The sequence below is a fragment of the Rhinopithecus roxellana genome, chromosome 17, assembly GCF_007565055.1.
Source record: "Rhinopithecus roxellana isolate Shanxi Qingling chromosome 17, ASM756505v1, whole genome shotgun sequence".
NCBI classification, from domain to species: domain Eukaryota; kingdom Metazoa; phylum Chordata; class Mammalia; order Primates; family Cercopithecidae; genus Rhinopithecus; species Rhinopithecus roxellana.
Window position 1 is genome coordinate 86,234,759 of NC_044565.1, and position 27,205 is coordinate 86,261,963.

The 27,205-nt window shown below is 45.0% G+C and overlaps 1 protein-coding gene across 1 annotated transcript in view; it reads left to right on the forward strand.

Moving 5' to 3' along the window:
* The window catches only part of EML6 (EMAP like 6), a 254,718-nt gene that overhangs the window by 213,835 nt on the left and 13,678 nt on the right, over positions 1-27,205 (forward strand). The window contains 5 exon segments of the mRNA XM_010378900.2: positions 18,064-18,142; positions 19,242-19,371; positions 21,175-21,273; positions 22,573-22,746; positions 26,322-26,530. Of these exon segments, the coding sequence (XP_010377202.2) occupies positions 18,064-18,142; positions 19,242-19,371; positions 21,175-21,273; positions 22,573-22,746; positions 26,322-26,530 (691 nt within the window).

Here is a 27,205-nt window from a genome sequence, read left to right on the forward strand (position 1 = left end):
CACTCCACGCAGATCCTTAGCACTGTTTTGTCTCTTAGCAATGTCTCAGGCAGCTCTACCTCTGGTAAATCCCCTGTCACCTAAAAACAATTAGAAACTGTGAGATGACTGTAGCACCTGTGCTACTGAGAAAAATGCCTTGAAGGCAGCTGTGCTTTATGTATCAATTACCTTTTAAGCAACTGAATTCCTAATTCCTAAATTTTAAGATAGCTGTGGACTGCTTCTAATTAGACTCCGTTATTTGACTTTAAAATAGCTGTGAGACTTCAGATCATGCTTCCTTGTACAATTGCTAATTACATTGTGAGTTCTTATTCTTCAGAAGCCGTATGATCTTTAGTTCTAATCTTTCAAAAAATGAGGAAGCTGAGAAGAAATTTACAACTGGTCTCAAAAGAATCCTGGGCCATACCTACCAGATATATAATGTCCGTGAGGTGTTCAGCAGGTAGCCCAGTTACTCCAGCTTTCCTCTAGCACACCGGGATGCCCTGCCTCCGTGACCTAGACTCATCTGGCTGGTCCCCAACCTTGGGTGAACCCTTGCTGCTCAGCTGCCGCGTGTGGTGCGTGGCTGAGGAAAGTCATGAAGTCTTTTTTATTTTTGGGAATCCATGCTTTCACTCCTTCTCTGGACACTCAGGGCTACCCCACGCCACCCTCCTTCATCCCCAGCCAACTTGATGCTAATTCTGGTCTAGAGGAACCCTTCCAAACCTTCCTGCCTCTCAAGTGCCACGCCCCAACCTGACACACCTCTTGCTCTCAGCTTTTGACCTCACCTCCTTTGCCATGTTTTCTTATAATGTAATCTTTTATCCATCTACAAACTTAAGATATTTAATTGATACTTAAAATGTCAGGAAAGTTCCTTTTGGGGAGAAAAAATGAAGGGGGAAGCATAGTTTTTCAGAGCAATTTCAGATGCAAAATGCTTATATCATCTCAACATGAGGGATGGTGCCCAGATCCTGTATTCAGACTTCAGTAAAAACAGTTTTCCCCAATTCATCAAGCGGTAAAATCCCTAAGGTTTGCTCAGTACCAAATTATTAGAGTTGCCTGTAAAATGGGGAATTTTCTTTTCACATTACTGAAGTCACACCTAGCTTACATACTGTTTTTTGATTTATAACGTAGGGGCTTTCAAGGGGGTCAACCAACCCAAACTGGCCTAAGCAAAAGGGAACTTACTGGTTTACACACCTAAGTATGCAGGGGTAGGGCAACTTCAGGTATCACTTGTTAAGAGAACTCAAATCTGGCTGCCAGGATTCTGGTTTTTTCCTTCATATCTCAGTTCTGCTTCCTCTGGGTTATTACAGTTCTTCAGATAGAAAAATGGCTGCAGAACTTACAGTCTCTGGTTCAAAATCAGTAGGAAAGAATTGCTTCTGATTCACAAGTCCCCCCTACAAATGTCTTTTGAGGTGCTGTTGGCTCTGGTGAGCCCCAGGCTACCCTTGAACCAATCACTGTGGGCTAGGGAGAAAAATTCTTTGACTCTTCCCTTGGAAATAGTCACCTGCCACCATAGACTAGCAATGTAATCACTTACCCCAGAGGTGATTTGGATAGACCCAAAATAGAAAATGTCTACTACAGTTCACCCTTTTCTTGCCCTATATATCCTCTTAAAATGGCCCCATTTAAAACTATCCTAAATATAGGCCAGGCACGGTGTCTTACGCCTGTAATCTCAGAATTTGGGAAGCCAAGGTGGGCAGATTACATGAGGCCAGGAGTTCAAGACCAGCCTAGGAAACATGGTGAAACCCTGTCTCTCCTAAAAATACAAAAATTAGCCTGGTGTGGTGGCACACACCTGTAATCTCAGCTAGTTGGGAGGCTGAGGCACAATTCGCTTGAACCCAGGAGGCAGAGGTTGCAGTGAGTCAAGATGGCACCTCTGCACTCCAGCCTGGGTGACAGAGCGAGAATCTGTCTCAAAAAAAAAAAAAAAAACCACCATGAAACCCCACTATCCTATATGTAATTTGAAATGCAGTTATACCACCTTCCAAAAAGAGGCAGCTCAAAGTCTCAGCCAGTCGCCATATTCAGGATCTCAGAGTACTGTGAAATTTTCTCATCCAGGTCCAGATAAAGCCCCTCATGGTCCTGTGGCTAATGATAATATTAACCACCCTAACTTGCCAAATAGTGGTAAAGAGAGGACAGAATGAAGATAATTTTTTTGAATCACCACTTTGGAGGAGGGAGAACGAGACAACATGCAGTGGTCACTGGTCCAAACCATACTGCCTTCAGCTGGGCTAGACAGTCAACGATTCCTGCACTAGCCATGTGTGAGTATTATATGGCTGGGTGGTAATATGAATGTTGGAAGATGCCAGCAGTCAGGATGTAAAGATTTTGTTTGTTGTTTCAAAACATACACATATGGAAGTGAAAAATAAAAGTAGGAAGTAACATAATATTCTCTTAAAAGTACAGCTCTCCAAGTGTCCCAGGTTCCTACTGGGATGTCAGTGATGCCCCTGTATTTTGTCATTCTTGTGGGGAAATTAGTATCCTCCTGCCCTCCCATGAGCTCCTCCATTGACAAGAGACTGGCTCAGGACGTGGCTACTCCACAGACACGCATAAGCTGTCACTTTGCGGGAGGGAAGATCAACTTAATTTAGAGACATCTGCCAGGAGGCCCACATTTCAGGTCAGTCCAAATTCCATTTTTGTCATTTAGTCCTCTGGCCTAAGATTTGGAGTTTTATAATATCAACTTAGAAAAAAAAAAAAAAAAAAAAATATATATATATATATATATATATATATATATTTGAGACTGGGTCTGGCTCTGTTGCCCAGGGTGTAGTACAGTGGTGTGATCCTGTCTCAGTGCAGCCTCAACCTCCTGGGTTCAAGCAATTCTCCCACTTCAGCCCCGCAAGAACCTGGGACTGGGACTACAGGTGTGCACCACCATACCAACAAATCTTTTTTTTAGAGACAGGGTGATCTTACTATGTTTCCCAGGGTATTCTCAAACTCCTTGGCTCAAGCAGTCTTACCACCTTGGCCTCCCAAGTGCTAGGATTCCAGGTAAGAGCCACCATGCCCAGCTCAAAAAATATATTTTTTTACATCTCCAACTGATACTTGAATTCTCAAGGGAAAGATACATCAATTAAGCAAATTACTATTTTATTTCTTAAATCATTTGTCACTCTGCCCACATATTTGGTGATAAACTGAGTATGAGTTAATTTATTATTGGGAGATATTCCTTTTTAAGAGTATAGTTTAGGCCGGGCGCGGTGGCTTAAGCCTGTAATCCCAGCACTTTGGGAGGCCGAGACGGGCAGATCACGAGGTCAGGAGATCAAGACCATCCTGGCTAACACGGTGAAACCCCGTCTCTACTAAAAAATACAAAAAACTAGCTGGGCGAGGTGGCGGGCGCCTGTAGTCCCAGCTACTCGGGAGGCTGAGTCAGGAGAATGGCGTAAACCCGGGAGGCGGAGCTCGCAGTGAGCTGAGATCCGGCCACTGCACTCCAGCCTGGGCCACAGAGCGAGACTCCGTCTCAAAAAAAAAAAAAAAAAAAAAAAAAAGTATAGTTTATATTATTTGTCTCTGGAAGGAATATCGCAACCTTTTGTAGGCTCAACAAATTTTCATTAATGGTTTGGTATTGGCATTGCTTCGTGTTTAGATTGTCACGTTAGCAGACCCTCTTTTGGGTTGCTGTGCATGTCATTTTTGTGGTACCACCATGTACCTTTGATATCATCTGCTTTTTGCTAAGGGGTCCCATGCTTATCTTTGATATTCCTGTCCTGTGAGTGGCATCTGGGCTCTGTGAGTATACATTAGTTGGAGATTTGGAGGACACACAAAATCTTGTTCATTCTCCTTTAATTGTTCTTTCTAATGGAAAGTGATGATTATCACAGAAAAGAACCTTAGGGTATTTCACTGTGGAACAGTAATTACTATCATTTGTAACTACTTTTGCATATGTTTTTATTACCTAGTACTATATCTGTATAACTTTTTTAAAATCAGAGATGCCAGCAAAAATGCAACCAAATCAATGTCAAGAATTTATTAGAGACGTTTAAAACTTTACCCAAGTAAAGTGAAACAATTTTGGTGAGTTTTTATACCACCATCTGAGCATGCCACAGCAATCAGCTTACAAAATACATTAATGCTGAGGTTTGTTGCTTTTAAAAATTGTAGTCTTGTATTCACATTATGTTTTGTTATTCCCATATATCCTTTAAAAATAATGTTTAAGGCCAGGCATAGTAGCTCACACCTGTAATCCCAGCACTTTGGAAGGCTGAGGTGGGAGGATAACTTGAACCCAGGAGGTTGAGGCTGGCAGGAGTTTAGATGAGCCTGGGCAACATAAGGAGCCCGATCTCTACAAAAAAAATTTTTTTAATTAGCTGGGAATGAAAACACACTCCTGTAATCCCAGCTACTCAGGAGGCTAGGATGAGAGGATCACTTGAGGCCAGGAGTTCAAGGCTGCGGTGAGCTATGATCACACCAGTGCACTCCAGCCTGAGCGAGACCCTGTTGTGAATGAATGAATCAATGTGTGTTTAAACATATTGGACTCATCTCCAGAGGTTTTCATTATTCCATTAAGAGAAAGCCAGAAATTAGAAACTTACAACTACAGCAATACTTAGTGCCAATGTCCACATTTTTTGTTCTTATCAAATTATCATGTAGCTTCAGTTTTGTATACTGTGGTAAACTACATGATCACAAGGGAACATTCTTTTTGATAATTGATAGGTAGTATCTAATAATATCTCTAAGTATGGGTTATGATCTTTTACTGAAATTCATATGAGCTGACCAGGTATTAGTCTTCCTATTTACATCTTGTGGGGCCATGCTTAGTAATTTATTTTTAAATGCCTGCTGTTTGACATAGGTGGATGTCCTCATTTCTTCCTCACTTAACTGGCCACATGGGGGTTGGTCATAATGGATATTTTTATTTGCTATATACAGTTGGAATTTGCATTCTATAGAAACCCAGTTTTATAATGACAAGATACAGAATAAGTAGAAGAATTAAACTATTATGGAAATTGGCATATAAGTACTCACTTAACCTTTATATTTTGAAGAGGATACAATAATTAGCTCAAGGATTGTTTTCTCAATGCCCCGAGTCAGCCATCTGTATTTTTTTCCAAGGTCCTTTATTAACAACTGCTGAGGCATACAGCTTTTGGCTCTCTATCTAGGGAGGAATAAAAGAATGTTAGACTTAACACTTTCTGTTTCTACGTTATCTTTATAGCATTATTTTACTTACAGCATTTTTCACCTATCACTGAAAAGAGGTTCAACTGCTCCCTTCTTTTCTTACCTGAGAAGCTGCATAACTTGTGGCCAAAAGTCAAAATCCCAGAGTCACCTAAAGCATATTTTTTTCCTTCTTCAGTAGACTTTGGGCTTGTTGCCAGTCTCTCCTGCTTAGCTCAGGCTAAAATGGTCATGTCTCTCTTAAAAAAAAAAGAAAGTCGACCGGGCGCAGTGGCTCACGCTTATAATCCCAGCACTTTGAGAAGCCAAGGAGGGTGGATCACATGAGGTCAGGAGTTCGAGACCAGCCTGACCAACATGGAAAAACCCCATCTCTACTAAAAATACAAAATTAGCTGGGTGTGGTGGCACATGCCTATAATCCCAGCTACTCAGGAGGCTGAAGCAGAATTGCTTGAACCCAGGAAGTGGAGATCGTGGTGAGCCGAGATCGCTCTATTGCACTCCAGCCTAGGCAACAAGAGCAAAACTCTATCTAAAAAAAGAAGTCTTAGGCTAAGCACAGTGGGGCAAGCCTGTTATCTCAGCACTTTGGGAGGCCGAGGCAGGAGGATCACTTGAGACCAGCCTGGACAATATAGGGAGACCTTATCTCTATGAAAAATTTAAAAATTAGCCCAATGTGGTGGTTTAATTGATTGGGAGGCTGAGATAAAAGGATCACTTGAGCCTGGGAGGTCAAGGCTGCAGCGAGTCATGATCATGCCACTGTACTCCAGCCTGGGCTATAGAGCAAGACTCTGTCTTTAAAAAAAAAAAAAAAAAAAAAAAAGTAGAAAAGTTAGTTTTTAATGCTTAAATTGTATTGCCTTAGCTTCAACTTAGTGTAGTTTACTTTATAAATTATGGATAACTGTAGATACTGTGATATGTATAGTTTTAGTCACTAATGTGTTAGATTTTATCCAGATATTCAACTGTTTTACCTGGGTAGATGACATGTACACAGCCATCTTCTTTTTTTTTTTTTTTTTTTTTTGAGACAGAGTCTCGCTCTGTTGCCCGGGCTGGAGTGCAGTGGCTGGATCTCAGCTCACTGCAAGCTCCGCCTCCCGGATTCACGCCATTCTCCTGCCTCAGCCTCCCGAGTAGCTGGGACTACAGGCGCCCGCCACCTCGCCCGGCTAGATTTTTGTATTTTTTAGTAGAGACGGGGTTTCACCGTGTTAGCCAGGATAGTCTCGATCTCCTGACCTCGTGATCCGCCCGTCTCAGCCTCCCAAAGTTCTGGGATTACAGGCTTGAGCCACCGCGCCTGGCCCACAGCCATCTTCTAAAAACAGTTTCAAGCAATGTTGTGTTTACATACTCTATCAATCAAACTTTGTGCATTAATTAAATACTGTTTGTATTTAAATCATTATGGAATCTCTGACTTCTACAAGAGTTGGCTCAATGAGAGTCAAAGGAAAACTCGGCTCCCCTTGGATATCCTCTTACATATAAAACCTCAAATAGAATGTCTACCTTGAAAATGGGCAGCTACATTCTGACAAGGGCTTAAAGACATCCTTTGCTTTAATCCCACTTCTGACACCAATCTGCTTAGTCCTCACAGGACAGTGATGTTAATGATATGAATGATGGAAAAGTGATTGTATAAAAGTTAGGTGGGGCCGGGTGTGGTGGCTCATACCTGTAATCCTAGCACTTTGGGAGGCCAAGGTGGGCAGATCACCTGAGGTCAGGAGTTCAAGACCAGCCTGGCCAACATGGCAAAACCCCGTCTCTACTAAAAATACAAAAATTAGCCAGGCATGGTGGCAGGCACCTGTAATCCCAGCTACTCAGGGGAAGGCTGAGGCAGGAGAATCGCTTGAACCCGGGAGGCGGAGGTTGCAGTGAGCTGAGATTGCACCATTGCACTCCAGCCTGGGCAACAAGAGCGAAACTCCATCTCAAAAAAAAGTTAGATGAAGTTTCTCTAATTTTAGGGTATGCAGAAAGCTATAGATATAGTTACATAAGGCAGGAGCTAATAGCATTTTTTTAGGCAGCACTGTTAGGGCTTCCCAAGTCCTTAGCGTGCCCCAGTGAGACATACAGCCACGCTTATTAGCATTTTTCCAAGCACCAGAGGCTTCCTTTATTTCTTTGAGATGTATTTTATACTTTTCTACCATCTCCTCCTGAAACACATACCCAAATGTTTAGGAGAATCTGAGTACATGCCTACCAGCTCAGGCAGTGTAAGTAACTACTACAAAACAATTCTAACACACTTAGAAGTGTCTACTATGGGAACTAACTGACTTTGTCTTTAACAGACCCTGCCTCAGGCCCAGGTTTCAGGCTGTCTGAGGTTCTCTTCAGCACAATGTGATGGGTTACTTGGCCATCTTCTGGCTGTACCTGTTCTGCTCTCTGAGAAGATTTTGTTTGTCTTTGTTCTGTCTTACCAAGTCTGAGTTTGGCACTGGGGAGAATTGCCTTTCTGAGGGCTTCCTTTCTGGTTTCCTTATTATCTCATTTCTGTTGGTGGGAGACCTGTGAGTTGCCTTAAGAACTGAACAATCACAGGCTCTTGCTGTTGACCTGATCAGGGTTACACATAAAGCTCTCCTCTCCCAAGTAGGTTTGTCAACTCTGTGAAAGCAAAATTCCTGTTTTATACCTGCTTTATCTCTATAATCTAGAACATGCTGGCATTTAGTAAATAAGTGTTGAATGAATAAATAGACTCCTTAACAACTTAACAAGATTTAGGTTCATTTTCAGTCTAGCCCATGGATTAGATATCAAAGGCTGAAATCTGGTTGATACTTTGTCATTAAAATTCATAATCCAGCTAGGAGATCTCTGCTTCTAAGCAGCTGGCCTCACTGGTCATCCTTCCAGTGCTCAGGCTGCAGCCTTCTCCATCTGGCTTCTGCCTTTAGGCGATTCCAAACAGTGGTCTGAAGTGGAGAAGCCCTTGGCCCAGACTGCATCTCAGTGGTGTTGAGGGTAATTTTCTGCTTTGTCTGGCAGGGAATGTGTGATAGTGGATGTTTAGGAGGGGTCTAGAGGATCAGGCAACTCTCCTTTCTCTGTCTTACCTGCTGTAAGTTTACTTCCAATGTGGATGGATGAGTAATGCTTCCAACAGTCCCCATGGACAAGGACTCATTCCCAGGTACCAGTAGCCCCTTGCGATATGCACCCACATTTGGCTGATCCCAGCTGTCAGCATTCCATCATTTTCAATAGCCCCCACTTGTGGACCAGCAGGCAAGTCAGAATCCTGAAGGGTGATCCTCATCCTCCCCACTCCCTGCAGTGCCCCTGTCTGGGCTCTGCTCGGTCTCTCTTAACCCTCCCTCCATGCAATAGCAGAGGCTAACAACTTTGACACAAGAGATGGTCACCCTGGTTTATGAGGTTTGGGCACCCCATACAAGTCTGGGGGTATGTCCCAAGTGGAATTCCTCTCCCAATTCTCTGTGAAGAGAGGGGAAAGGAACCATTTCACTTCCCAAACTGCCTTCCACCACAAAGGCAACTTCACTCTCCAGTCATCTCAGCAGCCCAGCACAAGCAAACATGAGGAGGCGGTGCCAGAATTATTCTTAGCAGCAGATTATAAAGGAGGAATCTGTGAATATTCTACATTAATACTTTAGTCCTTGTGGAATAGATTCACTGTCAGTCTATGGCATATGTTCCTTAGGAAACCAAGGAACTTTTACCAAACCAAAATTAGAAGTAGTTTCTAAGCCTTTTATAAATGGTGGTGCCCTTACCTGTGAACTGACAGGCGCTAGCACCAAATGACCTCAAAATTCCACTCTGGCATTAGCATTTTCCAGAATTTTTCTTAGACTGTGCTTACAGTTGAATAGATAAGGCCTTAAAACCTATCTTCTATCTCATTCTTTCTGAGTTGACTTGAATGGGTTTATGAACTGAAAGAAAAAGAAAGTTCTATAAAGAAAACTATATGCTGTGGGCTTAAACATTTTTTATGGGGTTTCGGAGATTTTGTTTGTTTGTTTTGGTCATGTTTTAGTTTCAACTCCAAATTAATAGCTTCTTTAATCCTTGGTTCCTTAGTATATGAGTCCATGGCATTAGTATAAAATTTCACTGGATTATAAACTGTGTAGGATTATCAGTTCCCCAGTGGTTGGTACTGTACCTACCATGGGACCACTGTGTGTCCCATGCATTTAGTACCCAGCAAACAAATACTTTTCCAATGAATAGATGAATGGATGAATTTACTTAGCCTGCTTCTCTTAATATTTAAGTAATCTGTCTTCAAAATGCCGTGCAAGTCCATTCTTGGTCAGCGACACTTTTACCTTCGCTTCATTAGCAACTGTGGATGGTCTTCGTGGGAAATGATGTGACTCATGTAGAATCCAAAATGCCCCAACTGGCCCTGGGACCGCACTTGGCAAAATGACTTTTTAATCTTTGTAATATCTGTCCTTCAGGAATTACAATGTTTGTTTGGTTCAAATCTATTTAAGAAGATTCCGTGTCACTGTGGCCATCATGCCTATCGTACACACCAAGCTGCTTTGTCAGCAGATTTACAGTGAAACAAAGAATGTGTTCACAAGTGACTATGAGAAAATGGGAAGGATGTAGATAGATTTCCTTCAGTCACCAAATCACCATATATAAGTAATCCCAGTTTTTCTTCTAACCTTTTATGCTGTGCTTGGAGACAGAAATCTGGGAGAATTTGCCCCCAGTTGGTTTTTAATTTCTAATTTTTTAATGGACGCAATAATTTTATGTTTATAAAGTACATAGTTACAATACTTTCAATGTATAGTGGTAAAATTGGTATCATTAGCATATCTTTCACCTCGAACATTTGTCATTTATTTGTGTTGGGACCATTCAAAATCCTCTCTTCTGCTATTCACTCATATGTGGAAGCTGCCCCCAGTTTTTTTTAAACACCTTATTTAATCAGGAGATCTGTGGGAATTTCAAGCTTGCCTGAGGCACGATGAGCATGGTGAAGTGGCACAGTGTCAACGGCAAATGAGCAGCCTGCGCTCCCAGATCCTTCGTCAGCGTAGCCGGACAGAGGCCCTTTGTTGTCATTGATGAATAGCTGCTTTGTGGGCCTGTCTGTATTGTTAGAGTTGCTAAGAACTGACGATCCTGCTAAGCTAGTGCTGCTGAATTTACCATTTGGAGATTGATGAAAACTGCTCAATCCTATCTTGGAGCTTGGTCCAATAAATGGGGAGGAATCTCTAGTTCTACATTTCCATCCCATTCGCGAGGCCGGAGTGACCTTACAGAGCCTGAGAGTTGGTACAGAGATCTGCAGTTGCATGTGTGTTGTTTAAGCTGAGCCCAACCCTCCCTGTGGGAGAGTGATGGCACACATGTAATGCACACAGGGCGAGGAGCACTCCTGCTCCAAAGCCCTTCTCTCTAAGCTACCTTCTTCTTCACCCCACCCCTTCATTCTGCAAGAGTTCTGCCTGCAGAGCTGCGGCGAGCAGGTAGAACGGCAAGACTCCTGTTCTGTATGAAGATGCAAGGGACTGAAATTATAATATCTATGAAACCCAGAAATGCTGAAATTAATCATCTCCTAGACCTATTGCTTAGCTAGGTAACTCCACTAAAAGCTGAATCATTCGTTGATTTTTTTCTAAGTGAATATGATGCTATTTTTATAAATGATTTTCTTTATTCAAACCCCTTGATTTTCTGTATTGGTTTGAAGCAAAGCAATGACTTCTATCTGATAATTTTAGGAATTAAACCTGCTGTTCATTATAGAATAGTTTGTTCACTTTTGATGACAAAGAGTAGCCAGTGTATAAAAATGCAGAAGTAAAGTGATGGAAAATGAGTTTTAGAAAAGATTAATGTGCCTAGGAAATCACACTCCCACAGTGTAATCATCGAATCAAACCTACTCACTCGTGGAGATAAAAGAACACTTCAGAAATATGTAAGCACTTCTCTGTCAAAAAGGAGTGTCTCTCCGAAGACTGTGGCAGAGTTGGGTCTGATTATTTTAGGCAAGTGTCTGAACATCTCACAGATTCTCCATTTGGGAGAAATGGGAACTACCGGGGGTGCTGACCCACCTCCTGTCAATTAGTATGTGGTCAAGATGTGGTAACCGAGGAGGCATTTGCAGGAGTGAAAGGTGTGGAGGATCAGGGTGCTCTTGTGGGTGTGTTTAAAGTATGTTGGCGTGCTCTTTACTCGACTCCCTCCCGCTCATTTGAAGTTCGTGTCATGCTCTGCCATCTTTTGCCCCTTCCTGTTCTTGTCATCTGTCAACTTCCTGTCTCTGAGCATTTCAGCTCATGGTCAACTGGCCAACCCCAGCCAGCTCCTGCCATGCCCTGGGTTACATCATTACCTGGAACTCCTCTATCCCTCAGCGTCTTAACCAACTGTCCTCTGGATTGCTCATTCCCGGGTACACCTGATCTTCATGCTGAAAAATGAGTGCCTAGACACCTTCAGTTTTCCCCAGGTTCATCAGCCCTTCCTGGCCTCACTTTTTGTGCCTGCTCAAATGCCATTTCCCAGTCCTGTTGGTCCTTCTCCCCTACATTCCTCCTGCCACCTGCCTCTCCACTCTTCTGATAGCAAGTCCCACGTTGGCACAGATGGCCACCACCAGAGAGGCTGCCTGGCTGCTGCACATGGCCCTCCAAGCTACTGCCTCATTTTCATCCTTTTCTTTGGTAGGTTCTTTCTTGCTGCTTCTCAGCAGTCTTCCAGGTTTCATCCCTTCTCAACCTCCTGCCCCTCCTTCACTGAGAAAACAGAAGCCACTGAGACGCACTCCATCTTGGTGCTTCTTTCTCTCTCCTCCATCTTGCTTCCCATCCTTCACTCACGTAAGCCATTCACCTTCTTCCTTCTCAGAGGAAGTAAGTCCCTTCTCCTATTCAAGATAGGTCCCTCACCTGGTGCTTGGCCCTGGCCTCCTGTCCATCCGTGCTCCCTCATCATCTGTCCCCTCATCTGTGTCTCCCGTGTCAGTCTCCCACAGCCAGATCCATGTCCTCAACCAAAAAACACATCCCAGTTTCCCATCTCCACCCAACTTTCCTCGGGAAAGACACAGGTCCTTTGACTGATCTTCTCAACTTACACACATATTTCTGCCCTCACCTTCCCTCCAACTTTATTCCTTTCTCATTCAGGCCTTGCAGTCTTTTCTTCAGTCTCTATCCTATCTCACCTGTCCTCTGTCCCTGCCATTCTGTTGACATGGGGGCTCTCTAACCCCTGAGTCCAGTGACCTCTCTCTGTCCTACTAAAAGAACTTGTTTATTCTAGAGTAGCATTGTCCAATAGAAATATGTGAGCCACAGGTATAAATTTTCTAGCAGGCACATTACAAAAGTTGGGATGGTGACATTGATTTTAATAATATATTTTAACTTGATATATTAAAAAATATTTCAATATGTAATTAAGATAAAATTATATTTTACATTCTTTTAAAAATTTTTCAGTAGGACTTCAAATTCCAGTGTGTATTTTACAGTTATAGCACAATTCAGGCTCTTGAAAGCCACATGTGGCGTTGGCTACCGAATTGGACAGTGCATATTGGAGAAGAATATAAACATGCTTTTCTCGTCTTTTTGAAAGAATCTGTCTTGGCCCTCCTAATGCCTCCCTCTCTCTTCTCAGTGTCTCACCTCTGCTTCCTCTTCCAGCCCCTTACATGCTGTTGGTCCTCAGGATTTTACCTTTGGCTGGCCTCTTTTCACCCTCTACCATCTACCCTCTGTCTTAATTAATCTTTTATATCCCACCCATTGGCTAGTGATTCCCAGGATCATATCACTGACTCCCATCTGTCAGTGGAACTTCCAACTAACAAAGCTATCTCACGGGTGTTCAAAGCTCAACATGCCAAAACTGAACTCATCATCTTCCCTCATTCATATTTTCTCTCTGTCTCATTCCATGATGCCACCATCTATCCAGATATGCAAGCCCGGAAAACTGGTATTGCCCTTGGGTTGCTTTCCCTAGTTCATCCCATAAAAGCAATCCATAACAAAGTGCTGTGAAGTCTATTCCACCAGTATTTCTTTAAATATTCCCCTGTTTTCTTCTCCACAACCGCTGCTCCAGTCAAGTGCCTCATCATTCCTCTCTTGGATCATCACAGTGGCCTCTTCAGTATTCTGCCCATCTTTACTTAGTTCCCTTCACTCCACCCTTTGGGCTCTCATTTTTTCACCCAGATAACTTTGTATTCACCTAAAATAGCCAAGTCTAAGACGATATCCCAATTTTTAAAACAACAACAACAAAAAAAACACAAGGCTGTGTGATAGCGTCAGTCAAGAGCATTTTTGAGAGGGTAGGCTTCTTTCAGGACATCTTGTAGTTCTGCCTGAATCCTTTCCATCAACCCCATCACTAAGCATCTCTGTACGTGGTTCTGGAAGATATAGGAATCCACTTAACAGAGTCCAGTTCTTAGGAATACTCTCAACAGAGTCCAGTTCTGAAGACTGCACTTAACACAGTCCAGTTTGGTCTTGATAACAGAGAGGCCCCATGGCTTTGGAGATTTTTCCTAAGATTTTTTCCCCTTCCCTCCCCTGACTTCCCCCCTCCCCTCCCCCTCTACCCTCCCCTCCCCCTTCTTCCCTTCCCTTTCTTCCCTCCCCCTTCTTCCCTGCCCCTTGTCTCCCCCTCCCCCTTGTCTCCCCCTCCCCCTTGTCTCCCCCCTTGTCTTCCCCTCCCCTTGTTTCCCCCTCCCCCTTTCCCTTTCTCTCTGCCTCCCCTCCCCTCCCCCACTCTTCCCCTTCTCTCTCCCCTCTCCCCCTCCCCTCCCCTTTTCTCCTCCCTCTCCCCCCTTCTCTTCCCTTCTCTTCCCCTCCCCCTCCCCTTCTCTCTCCCTCCCCCTCCCCTTCTCTCTCCCTCCCCCTCCCCTTCTCTCTCCCTCCCCCTTGTCTCTCCCTCTCCCCCTTGTCTCTCCCTTCCCTCTCCCTTTTCTCTCTCCCTTTTCTCTCTCCCTTCCCCCTCCCTCTTTTCTCTCTCCCTTTCTCTCTCCCTTCCCCCTCCCTTTCTCTCTCCCCTTTTCTCTCTCCCTTCCCCCTCCCTTTCTCTCCCTCCCCTTCCTTTCTCTCCCTTCCCCTCCCTTTTCTCTCTCCCTTCCCCCTCCCTTTTCTCTCTCCCTTCCCCCTCCCTTTTCTCTCTCCCTTCCCCCTCCCTTTTCTTTCTCCCTTCCCCCTCCCTTTTCTCTCTCCTCTCCTTCTCTGCCTTCTCTCTCCCCTCCCTTTCCCCCTCCCCCTCCCCTTTGGATTTCCCAACACATCCTAAAACCATTGGTGCATTTTATGCCACATTTTGGAAGCTGAAGAAAGCTGTTTCCTCCAAGGACACTTTGAATATTGTCTGATGAACACGACTCAAAACAACTTCAAACTTGCGTTTCTTGGCTAGATGGATCTGAGTTTCCCCACACTCACACCCACACCCCTCTTTATAGAAACTGGTTGGAACGACTCGGTTTCTCACAGGCTGTCCAAGCCTCACTCCCCAGTTGGCTCTCATGTTGTACTTTATCTTGGGTTGCAACTGACTCGTGACCTCAGTGGTTTCAGAAGCTTCCCTGAGCACATTGGCCCTGAACGCTCTTATACCTTTCAGGTCATTGTGTGCTCTGCTCTACCTCTTGCTCTGTCAGCCCAGTGCCTTGGGGAGGGGGAAGGAGGGACAAGTACCCAGGCATTGGCCTGCCTTGGGGGTCTGTGGAGGGCAAGAGCGCCTGTCAGGATAACACTCCCCACATCTTCAGCTGAGTCTAAGCTTTCTCTTCAGCAGCCCAGCTGCTGGGCAGTGGGATGACAGCAGGAATTGGCCTTCCCATGATCCTGCCCTGCCCACAGAATGTGCCACCTGTTTCCACAGGGAGTGTAGGGTTGTGACTCTCCCCACAGGCACTGAAGAGCAGGGCCGACTTGTTACTCAACACCAAGCCCCAGGCTGGAGTTCACAGGCCTTTCCCTGGGCTTCCTGCCTTCACTCTGTCTTCCTTGGCAGGCTTCTCCTGCTCTCCAGAGTTTAGGCCTGTCTGCCACCCTCTCTCCTGTTTATCCAGTTTGTTTGCTGTCTTGCCAGGTTCCCTCCTTAAATTTCTTGCCCAATGGAAGCTCTTCCTCCTTTATTCCCCCCACCCTGCCCCCCCGCCCAATCACCTCAAAGCCTACTTGCCCCACCAGGTCCCTTTGTGTCTCTGCTCCTCCCGCCTCCAGTCTCTCACCCTCTCACCTTCCCAGCTCTTGGCCCCACTGGGTCTCCCTGCCAATGCCCGGTTGTGCCCATGGCCTTCCTCGCACTCCTGTCCTGTGCCAGCTGGGAATGACCAACTCGAATGAGTTGATGGGACTGAAAGTGAGTGAATGTCCTCATGCCTCCACTCTTTCCCACCTCAGCAAAGCTTTTCAGAGTCCCATTTCTGATGGAATCTGAATCTAGAAGGATTTAGATCCACAGAGAAATGTTAAACCTCCAGTGTTTGGCTGTGTGTGAAGCCTCTGGCAGTCCCTCCCATATTTGATGTTATGAACACTGTTTATAGATACCTGGAAAGAAGCCTTTAATACGTGTATTGTGTTTTAACTTGCTTTCCTTTGGAGGCAGGGAATTGTCAAGTAAGTATTCACACCTCTCTGGAGAAAAACACAGGTGTTCGGTGAACATCCAGTACTAAGTGTTCACGCGGAACCCACAACCGCAAAGGGTCAATACTTAAAATCCGCTGAATTTGCCACAATGCAGGTTTCTTCCCCTTGCTCCTCTCATCTTCAGTTTTGAAGCAATACAGCTGTAAACATATGCTTGCGAAATGAGAAAGAAACATTGAGATTGCTTTACCTTTCGGTTTTTTTCTGAAAATCAAGGTGAAAAAAAAGCATCGGATTGCCTCTGTGTATATATATACAATCTCCTGTATATATAAGTACACGGTGTTTGTGCTTGTATGCATACTCTATATTCACTGTATAATATATTACATATTATACAACCTGTGTGTCCCCTGAAAACCAGCCCTGTGTTTATCCTCGAATTAAGCCTTATGAGCCATGCCATAGTTCCAGTGTCCTCTTGCTCTCCTCATAGCCCCTGGCTTGCTTTTGTCATACACTTAAACATTCTTAGGTGAAAGAAGAAACCCACGGATTTCATTTGAAAGTCCCACTAAAACAGAAGAAAGAGCAGATGTCCTGGGAAGCGATAATTAATGTGAAGGCAGTGTCTCACTGTGAGAACTGGCATGCCCCCAGTCTCCCAATTTTGCTCAATTTGGTGGCGATGATGTCAGCCGGGGGTGTCGTTTTGCAGAGCTGTGCTCTCTACCCATTCTTCAGTGGTGATTATAATACCATTTGGTCCAATTATCACTTATGATTGCATAACATGTTTTGATTGAAGAGTTTCTGAGAAAATAAAGGTACCCTGTCTTCCCCTGCACACAAAAAGAACCCCCGCAAGCCATGGGAGCAGGCAAGCTGACCTACCAAGAAACACTGGGAATTATTAGGCTAAATTATGAGTTGAACTTGATTTGGAAACAAAGTATCCATTGTACATAACTCCCCACGACATCCAGGAAGATGTCATTGTTTTTCTGACAGCAAGTTTCTCCCCAGCACACTCTGAAGTAAGCAGAGTCCCCGGGCGCATTCGTAAAGTCACGGAGAGTGTGCGGGAAGCATTGACAAAGCTTCCTTTTCTCTCCCTATTCTGTAGGCGCTTTAGTGCAGAGTTTGCCCAGAGACGCCGGGGTATGAGCTTTCTGAATTTGTAGACTGGTGCACTCTTTCATTTCTGTTTTAGTTCTTTGCTGGCATGCTGGGGAAGCATGGTGTGTGCCACACAGGAATGTCTGTTCACTTGGAAAATGCTTGTGCATGAATGAGGTGGTTGCTAATACGGCTCTAAATTGTACTAAGTTTCTCACTTGGCTTTGTTTGCTGCTTACAAGGGGATCAAGGTAATCCTTCTCTTTGCATATCCCGGGAGCAATAACTAATTACTTTGGAACATGCGGTGGGAGCTGGTACAGTTCTCTCTCTCGACCCATCCATAGAGAAATCTCATTTAAGGAAACCCCACATGACCAAGAACCGGCCTACTCATCTAGGATTCCATTAGGGCTTACACGTTATAAAATCTCTTCATTACATTTGGAGGCCCCAGTCCCCAACACTGAGGTGGGAAAAGCAACCTTTGGGGTGGTAACAGCTGAAGGCAGACCCGAGTCCTGAGGCGAGGGCGGAGTGGGAGGCACGAGTACCGTCTGTCTCCTGTCCCTCCGCTTCCTGCCTGCCTGTTTGAGAAGTGAGGCCGACCTAGGCACTTGGCACGTGGTCCTTAGGGCCTGTTCCGAAGCCTGGCTTGTAAGTGCCACTTCACACCCCACCATGGCCATTGACAACTTAATTCTGAACAACATGAGCACATCCCTGTCCGAAAAAGGTCAGCAAGTCCAGGAAATGTGGCTTCTCTCCCCTCATGGTCAGGCCCCTCCTTGGTTTTGAACCTCTTGTTTCAAGCCCATGTGGTCTTCCTGCTCCCAGGAGAAGGTTAAGCAGAGGGAGGAGGTCCAACCCAGTGCCTGTGAATTCAGGCCAGGTCCCAGGGCAGGACCAAACAGATCCAGGTGGAGGGGCCTCAGGCGGGAGGAGAGAGGAGGCCGGCACTGGCCTAGACAGGCTGCACCAGGAAGGCAGCCTTGCAGCCCTCGTTCGACGCTGTGTTTCCTCTGGCCGCTCTCTCTTCCAGGCCACCCGTTAGCCGAGCAGCTCCCCAGCCTGAGAAACTGCAGAAGAACAATATCACCAAAAAAAAGAAACTGGTTGAGGTAAGTTAAACAATTACTTCTGATTTGATATTGACGTTCTAAGACCTACCTGGTGGACAGCCCCATCTGCACGTCCCAAAGACAGTTAAGTGAAATGGAGTAGGTCCCTTGGCTGTCTTCTGTCCCCTCTCCCTCAGACCTGGGAGAGTCCCATATTGCCAATGGGATTCAAGTTCATGGTTTCAAAACCTTACCCAGAGCCACCTTCTAAGCTTACTGCCTATGATTCCTCACCACAGTGCAAATCTCCAGCCCCACAAACCCACTGCTTGTGTTCTCGGAAGCTGCCTGGGACTTCCAAGTCCCTGTGTTGTCATTCCTTCTGCTTGGAAGGCTCCTCCTGCCAGCTCCCAGTACCCTGGTCCTTCCAAGACCTTCCCTGGTGTGTTTTCTGTGCAGTCTTTCCTGATGCTTCTCACCCAAAACCTTCCTGCAGCTCCCTGCCTATACCGCCTCCTACCACCTGCACCATGCTAGGCACAGAGGAGCTGCCCGAGAGGTCTGTGTTGGACTAAGAACTGATCTGAATCAGCCACTGTTCTTTGTCTTAGAAGACAAGACAGGAAGAAGAGAAAGACTAGAAACCCTAACAGTATCTAGTTTGGGAGGGAAAACTGGCACATATGTAGTAACTTTGTAGAGCAAGCACCAGGCGGCAGAACGAGCATGGCCTTTGTCTCTGTGTTCTGCTCTGCCCGCCCTGGCGTGTTGAGAGTTTATTAGAGCAAACCTCTGAGCCGCCATTCAGCTCACCCAGAGTGCCTGCCAAGGCACAGACACAAAACTGCTAGGTACTCTTGACAGGGCATCAAATCTCTGGACTTTGGCACAACGACAGAGCCAGGAAGTAAATCTGGGTTTTTTGGAAAGTCATGGTGATTCTGTGTGTTGGCCTGCCACCCCAGCATTTCAGAAAACTAAAGAAGGGGTTGCATTTTCTCAGCCAGTCAAGAAGCAGAATGTTTTCAGTGAGCGTGTGTTGACCTTACCAGCCATACCATTCCCGGGACACACGAGGCCGCTCACGCGATGTGGGTGTGTTCTTTGGATCTCCCTTCCTTCCTCTGAGGGTCATGCTGATCTGTGTGTGTGAATGCAGGAGCTGGCTCTAGACCACGTGTTTGGCTACAGAGGATTCGACTGTCGAAATAACCTGCATTACCTTAATGATGGCACCGACATCATCTTCCACACGGCGGCGGCTGGCATCGTTCAGAACCTCTCGACAGGTGACCAGGGGGTTAAAAATACAGGTTTTTCTTTTAGTTTTTTTTACATGCTTTCCCCACTCTTCAGATGCCCAAAAGCTTAAGCATTTTCCTTCCTTTATAGAGCCATTCCCCCTAATTCCAGCATGGTATCAGTTAGGCCTGGTAATGCTCAGGCTCAGCTACCAGAGCCAGAGCCTTCTCTCTTTCTGACCAGGGCTTGACCTCACCTTGTCATAGGCCTTACAGAGAAGGCCTCCATGTTGACACCAGCCTCTGTAACCGAGAGCCATGAAGAGAAGCCAGAGACAGGGTGTAAGGAGTGGAGGAATTCCTTAGAGACCATAACCAAGAAGTAAGCACAGAACTTTGCCTATTCATTTCTACAACGAGCCATTTTTTAACAGCTCGGATTTTTCAAATTGTATTTTGATAGTTTAGCCACATTTATAATGAGAATGAAAACAATTAAACAGTAAACAAAAATACCAGGCCTGGTGAGGTGGCTTACACCTGTAATCCCAGCACTTTGAGAGGCTGAGGTGGGCGGATCACCTGAGGTCAGGAGTTCAAGACCAGCCTGGCCAACATGGCGAAACCCCGTCTCTACTAAAAATACAAAAATTAGCCAGGCATGGTTGCGGGTGCCTGTAGCCCCAGGTACTCAGGAGGCTGAGGCAGGAGAACCCGGTTTGAGGTTGCTTGAACCTGGGAGGTGGAGGTTATAGTGAGCCAAGATCGTGCCTTTGCACTCCAGCCTGAGCAACAGAGGGGGAGACCCCATTTCAAAAAGAAAAAAAAAATAAACCACATGATGACTCAAATTTAAAAAATGAACATTTCAAACAAAAAGAATCATTCAGAAATTAACAGAAAGCTATATCATTACCACTAGATTTAAACAGGTTCACATTTTGCCTTATTTGCTCATGCCTCAAGGAAAAAAAAAAACCCTTCATTTTAAATTCTTGCTCTTTGTCAATTCTGTGTAGTTGTTCATACATAGATTTAGCCAGTGAAATCACTGGGCACATGTTGATTTGTGTGTATTTGAGGGAGGAGGACCTTGACATTGTGTATATATTTTCTTCACTTTCTAGCCCTGCCATCATATTGGTAGCAGTACACGCCTTTCTTGTGTATCTACACCATCTTTCATCTTTAGGTTCTTGAGCATTTGGGTGGGTTTAAATTGGCCACTTTGGAAGTCAGCAAACCCATTTGCTGTGATAGATGATGAAGTGCTCTTTCTTCCACTTCCCATGACGTATGTCGAGTTAGGGCTTTCCGGGGTAAAGCCATCACCTGTGCCGTGCAGGCTCCCAAGTGGATTGGCATTTGGCAAATAAAGATGATGAGTCCCTGAGAGTTTCATATTCCACATGAAGAAGTGGTACCATTTTGCTCAGTGAAACATCATCTCCAGGCGCCCACCCCTACTTCTTCCCAGATGTGGATATTGAGAAGCCCACTCCTGTGCCATGGAGAGGAGGAAACTTTGACCTTCATCATTGTGGTCTCTGGAAGCACCTGTACTTGAACTGTGCTCTGCACCCACACAGAGCAGTGGGAAGTATCGAAGAGCAGCTTGAATGTATCAGATAACAGACACTAGCGTCCCTTCTCCCGGACCCAAAACAGAATATGAACATTTCAAAAAAATGATCCTTCATCTCCCCAAGTGTGATTCTGGAAGTGAGAATTTGAGGGCTGTAAGCTGTCACTTTTATAACGAGTATCCAAAGACTCCACACGATGCTTTGGAGTTGCCCTAAAAGGTCTTTAGGTTCCACTGTTCACCCTCCCATGATCTCTCTCCCCCAGGGAGCCAGAGCTTCTATCTGGAGCATACGGATGACATCCTCTGTCTCACAGTGAACCAGCACCCGAAGTACAGAAACGTGGTGGCCACCAGCCAGATAGGTAGGAGGTCCTGCGGCAGCTGAGGCTCTCCCAGCTTGCAGGGACACTGACTTGTCAGCAATTATTGGGAGAGGGAGTGGGTGGGTTGCTTACATCCATCCCTTCTTGTTGATGTTGCTGTTGATTTTTTGAGTCCTGAATGTATCTGTGTCACCTGAGTTGACACATCCAGTGACTGTGATTCTGAGGGACCATGGTGTCTGACCAGCGCCTGAGAGTCCAAATACACGATGGCCCCATCCCTGTGGACTTGTAAGAATAGTTTTTCAGACCCCAAGTGTCAAGAACTCCGTGTGTTTTGAAGCCTGGTGATTGTGCTTGGCCAGGGTAGATTTCAGTAAGTGTGCCTGGACCCCCTGTGCCCTGGGAAACTGCCAGTGACAAATGTGAACTGATTCACATTTATGAGAAGTTTGTTTTTGCTTTGTCATCTCAAGAGCAATTTTTACAACTTCCTGCTTGTTTTCATTGAATCCATGTCCATTTTTAAGTTTAATTTGGAACTTTCTGATGCTGGTGTTGAGTGCTTCACTGTTGGAAACGTGACTTATTTTAGCTATTGTTTTCCCTTGACGCTTCCTCATTGCCATTGCTCACCCAATGCAGGTGATATTACGGAAACCCCAGGTAAGGCTGTTCCATCCGTGAGTAGTTTGAATCTGCACAGCAAAATCATATCATTCTATCATGTTTGCTGATTGTATCTTGCCGAATTGCAGATACAAATCATTGACCTCACCAGTTTCCTTCGTATAAAATCCTCCACACATGTGTGTGTGTTGAACATAAATGTCTGTAGGGCTCTGCCTTTAAAAGCAAATTTCCTGTAGTCTTTCTCCTCTGGCCAGGTCAGGCTATAGGTCTTTTATGCCCAATGACTGTAACACCCCTAAACACTTGTCTTAAAAAAGGCTTTTTACAGGCTGGGCGACAGTGTCTCAAGCCTATAGTCCCAGCACTTTGGGAGGCGGGCGGATCACCTGAGGTCAGGAGTTCAAGACCAGCCTGGCCAACATGGTGAAATGCTGTCTCTACTAAAAATACAAAAATGAGCTGGTTGTGGTGGTGGGCGCCTGTAATCCCAGCTACTCAGGAGGCTGAGGCACAAGGATCATGTGAATCCCGGACGCGGAGGTTGCAGCAAGCCGAGATGGTGCCACTGCACTCCAGCCTGGGCAACAGAACAAGACTCCGTCTAAACAAACAAACAAACAAACAACAAAGGCTTTTACATGAACATAACCATTGCCTTGGCTCTGCCATTCATCAATCTTCTTTGTCATGCCTCTCCACACTCAGGGACAACACCTTCCATCCACGTGTGGGACGCCATGACCAAACACACCCTCTCCATGCTGCGCTGCTTCCACTCCAAGGGGGTGAATTATGTCAACTTCAGTGCAACCGGAAAGCTCCTGGTGTCAGTGGGAGTGGACCCTGAGCACACCATCACTGTCTGGCGATGGCAGGAAGGTAAACCAGCACTGGGTTTTCTGTCCCTCCAGGGTGTCTGCCTGTGGCATGGACTGGGCTCGAACCCAGATCTGCCTCACTCCGAAGCCTGCCGTAGGCACTGACTGCTGCTGGGCAAGTGGAAAACAGGGCACTGGGGATCCTGGTATAGCTGCCCCACTGATGCCACTGCATCCCAGGGTCCCAGGGCCAGGAGGAGGCTGGCCAGGGACTCTAGGGCCCATTAGTGAAGGGGCACTGGCACGGTGCCCCGATGTTGGCAGCCCTCCTCCTCGGAGGGCAGCAGCCTCCCTGACATCTGTCTTAGCCACCTTCCTACCCAAGGGTCCTCATCTTCCGTGCTCTTTCTGATGGCCCCTGGATCCTACTACAGCCTTATCACTTTGTCTGCTTTAGTTTAGGAAATGGGATAATGTTTTATCATAGTCTCAGAAGCAATTAAATTTTTTTTTAACATTTTAACACGTTTGAAATAGGGATTTATCTTACGATCAAGGTTTACATTTACTGTAACAGGATTTCTTTCTTGTCCTCCCCCAATACATGCACACACACCTCACACACATGCACACACACAAGGTGCAACTGAATGTATGGTCATCTTAGAACTAAAGATGTGCAATCTTCCACGTATATTCTCAGGTTGGGTACTGCCCTGGCAAAAGCGGATCCAATTAGTCAGGACATTAATGAGGTCTGTCTGCAGCCGGGCAGCCTGTATCTGGGACACGCCCTACCAGGCAAGCGCAGGGGTGGCACTTCTCCCATCCAGGGCTCTGGAGTCCCATTATCTCCTCATCTTCCCGTGGAGGGGGTGGTGCGTGGAGGCTGTAAAGAGATCAGCACAATGGAAGGAAAGTTCCAGTCCTTCCTAAGCACCCCATGTGAGGAAAAGAGGCTGACAGCTTGCAGACATTTGTGATGATACCATATTCCTTCGGAAGGTGACATGATCTCTCATGTTTCTAGGAAACCACATTTTCCCATTCTCTTGTTCACCAGTATATCTCACCCAGTTGGCTGTATAGTCAGTATCTCAGGGGTGCAGATTCATTCCTTGTGATGTCAAGTGGCCAACTGATTGACCAGACTCAGCCCAGAGAAACTGAACATTTTAAATGATAGATATAGAGCATCTTGGAATGGGAAGAACTAGAGAAGACTTCCTGCACAGTCCGGACCCATCCTAAGGAGAAATTCCTCCAAATGCACCCCTTTGTCCTGTGCTTGAATACTTTCAAGGATGTGGTTCTCATCACTTCACAAGGCAGCCCACATGCTGTCAGAAAGCTCTTGCATAAAGCCCCTCATGTGGGGACATAAATTGCTTCATTATGTTTTCCTTTTGTGCTGCTAACTCTGTTCCTAGATCCTTGGAAGAAAGCTCTCACACTGGTCCCGCTGCACAGCCTTGTCTCTTTAGGTTCAGGCTCACAGTTTTCACTCCCTCTACCTGTCCTCCAAGCATTGCTCGCTCTGGCCTGCCCCAGCAGACTCTTGCTCACCCAGGGTCCCTTCTGACCTCCCAGGGGAGGTTTAGAGGAGCCAGGGCTTTTAAACAAGCTCCCAGGGAAAAGAGGAGCCTGCTCTTGTTTGTACAGAGGGTTGTGAGCCAGTGCTGATATCTGACATATCACCAGCCACCACCTCTTCCGGGTTGACCACGGACATGTCATCTCTCCTCCCTTCCTTCTCCAGTGTGGGTTTGCCTTCATTTCAAGTCTTACTTACAGATAAATACCCTGTGTTTGAGGAGGTTTATATACATTTTGTATATCACCAGAGCCAATTATTCATTCTTCATTTATTAGAGGATTATTTTGGGGAACGTGTGTGTGTGTATAGGTAAAAATAAAATAGAACTAAAAATGAACTTATTACATAAAATCCATGTTGTCAGGTCCTAGGTATATGTGTAATTTGCTCTAAGCAGACTAAAAACCAATGCAAGGAGGGATACAGGGGTCTCCACAAGTATAAGTGTCCATGAAATGAAAACAAGGAAAATACAAACAGTGGCCTTAAAAAAATATCCAATTCATTGTATGTTTGCACTTCTGCCATGACTGGTGAGCTGGATCCTCTTTCCATCTCATTATTGGCCACTTGTATGCTGCTTTTGTAATTCACCTGCTCAAATCCTTTTACTACTTGAGGTGGGAGGGTTGTTTGTCTTTTACTTATAATTATAAGTTCCTTATAGATCTTCAGTGTTAATCCTCTGAATCTTACAAGCACTGCAAATGCTTTCTTCCCGTCTGTTGTCTTACTTTGTTTATGGTGTCCTTGAAGATCGTGGATCTTAAAACCTCTGAGCCCTAAGTAGAGAGAGATCTGTTACAGTAAGTCAGGGATTCCATATGCAGACAGAATTACAGCTGCGAGAAGGACTCTGTGGCTTTCCCCAGCCTCGCCCGGAAAGAGATTCTTTGAGGGAGTATCAGAGGGCCCAGCTACACCAAAACCCACCACCATGGTGCTAGAAAGCTGTCATAAAAACATACGTGAAGTGATGAGAACGAAGAAGAAACAAATATGTGTGTGAATAATCAAGGGGGGGGTTGACAATTAAGAAATTGGAACAAAAACAGAGTAAGTTAAAAGGTAACAGGTTTAAAACAAAAATTTAAAACTCGAGAACTTAAAAATAATGAGATTTTTAAAAAGGTGGATTTAAAATACAGGCTAAAAGAATAGAAGCCAAGAAATTTTAAAAGGGGCTAAAGGAGTTATGATGATAATACTATTACTACTAATAATAATACTGGCTAAGACATGATTACGCAGATTATCAAGCACTGTGCTCAGGGCTTCACTTAGGTCCGTTCTTTTCATCTGCACTGCACCTGCTGAAATAGGAACGATTATTAGCCCCATCTTACAGGTAAGGAAACCGAAGCACAGAGAGCTTAAATAACTTGTCTAAAGTTGTTCTACAAGTAAGTGGTAGAGTTGGAATTTTATTAAGACGAAGGTTAAATAAAATTCAAGAGACAGTCAAAAACAAATAAATGGGGTTGAGGAAAAAACTAGTACTTAAAAGGTAAAAAAAATTTAAACCTAAACACCACAAAATACAAAGGAAAATGGGGAGCTTAAAAAAAGAAAGAAAGAAAGAAAATGCAGGAGAATCTTAGAAATAATAAAAAAAGAAAAGCTGTCTAGAGGAATGTGAGTCCCAGTGGCACTCTGGGAGCAGCTCTGTTGTCCTGTGCAGGGATGACTCCTGTGGTGATGCTGGGGACTGATGGAAGGGGGATGGGTGATATCTTTAAGCCACTTTGCTGCCTTCTCATATCTGGAAGCTTCCGTCTCACAGGCCATCCTTTCCTGCTACGTTCATGAATACCTGGGTGCGGGGATCTGTTACCAGCACCTGCTGCTCTGGAAACTTCCCAGACACACTTTCCCCACTGCTACCTGGGAGTAGTATCTGAAGGAGAGAGAGAAAGTGCTGTAAAGAAGAACTGAGGCATGCCCCAAGCCTGCTGGGGTGGAGACCTCCTGGGCTGTGGCTCCCCCTGCCTGGCCCATGAAGCAATGAGGAGCCTCACTGGACTCTGTCACCCACACAGGTGCCAAGGTTGCCAGCCGAGGGGGTCACCTGGAGCGCATATTCGTGGTGGAATTTCGCCCTGACTCAGACACGCAGTTTGTATCTGTCGGGGTCAAACATATGAAGTTCTGGACCCTGGCAGGCAGCGCCTTGCTTTACAAGAAAGGGGTCATCGGGTCCCTGGGAGCTGCCAAAATGCAAACGATGCTCTCCGTGGCCTTCGGTGCTGTGAGTTCTAGCAGCTGCTCCCTGAGAAGGGGACCCAGGCCCCCTGGGCATGGGCATGGGCATGGGCAGGAGGGGAGTTTGGCCAAGAAAGCCATTTCCACATTAGCTCCTGTACTGGCTTATTTGCAACCATTGTTCCGTTTCTGTAGCACATATGGATGGGTTGACAATATATAGATAGATATTTATATCTATCTATATATATAGATAGATATTTATATCTATCTATATATATAGATAGATATTTATATCTATCTATATATATAGATAGATATTTATATCTATCTATATATAGATAGATATTTATATCTATCTATATATATAGATAGATATTTATATCTATCTATATATAGATAGATATTTATATCTATCTATATATATAGATAGATATTTATATCTATCTATATATATAGATAGATATTTATATCTATCTATATATATAGATAGATATTTATATCTATCTATATATATAGATAGATATTTATATCTATCTATATATATAGATAGATATTTATATCTATCTATATATATAGATAGATATGTTTTTTTTTTTTCTGAGACAGTCTTGCTCTGTCACCCAGGCTGGAGTGCAGTGGTGCAATCTCGGCTCACTGCAACCTCCACCTCCCAGGCTCAAGTGATTCTCCTGCCTCAGCCTCCCAAGTAGCTGGGATT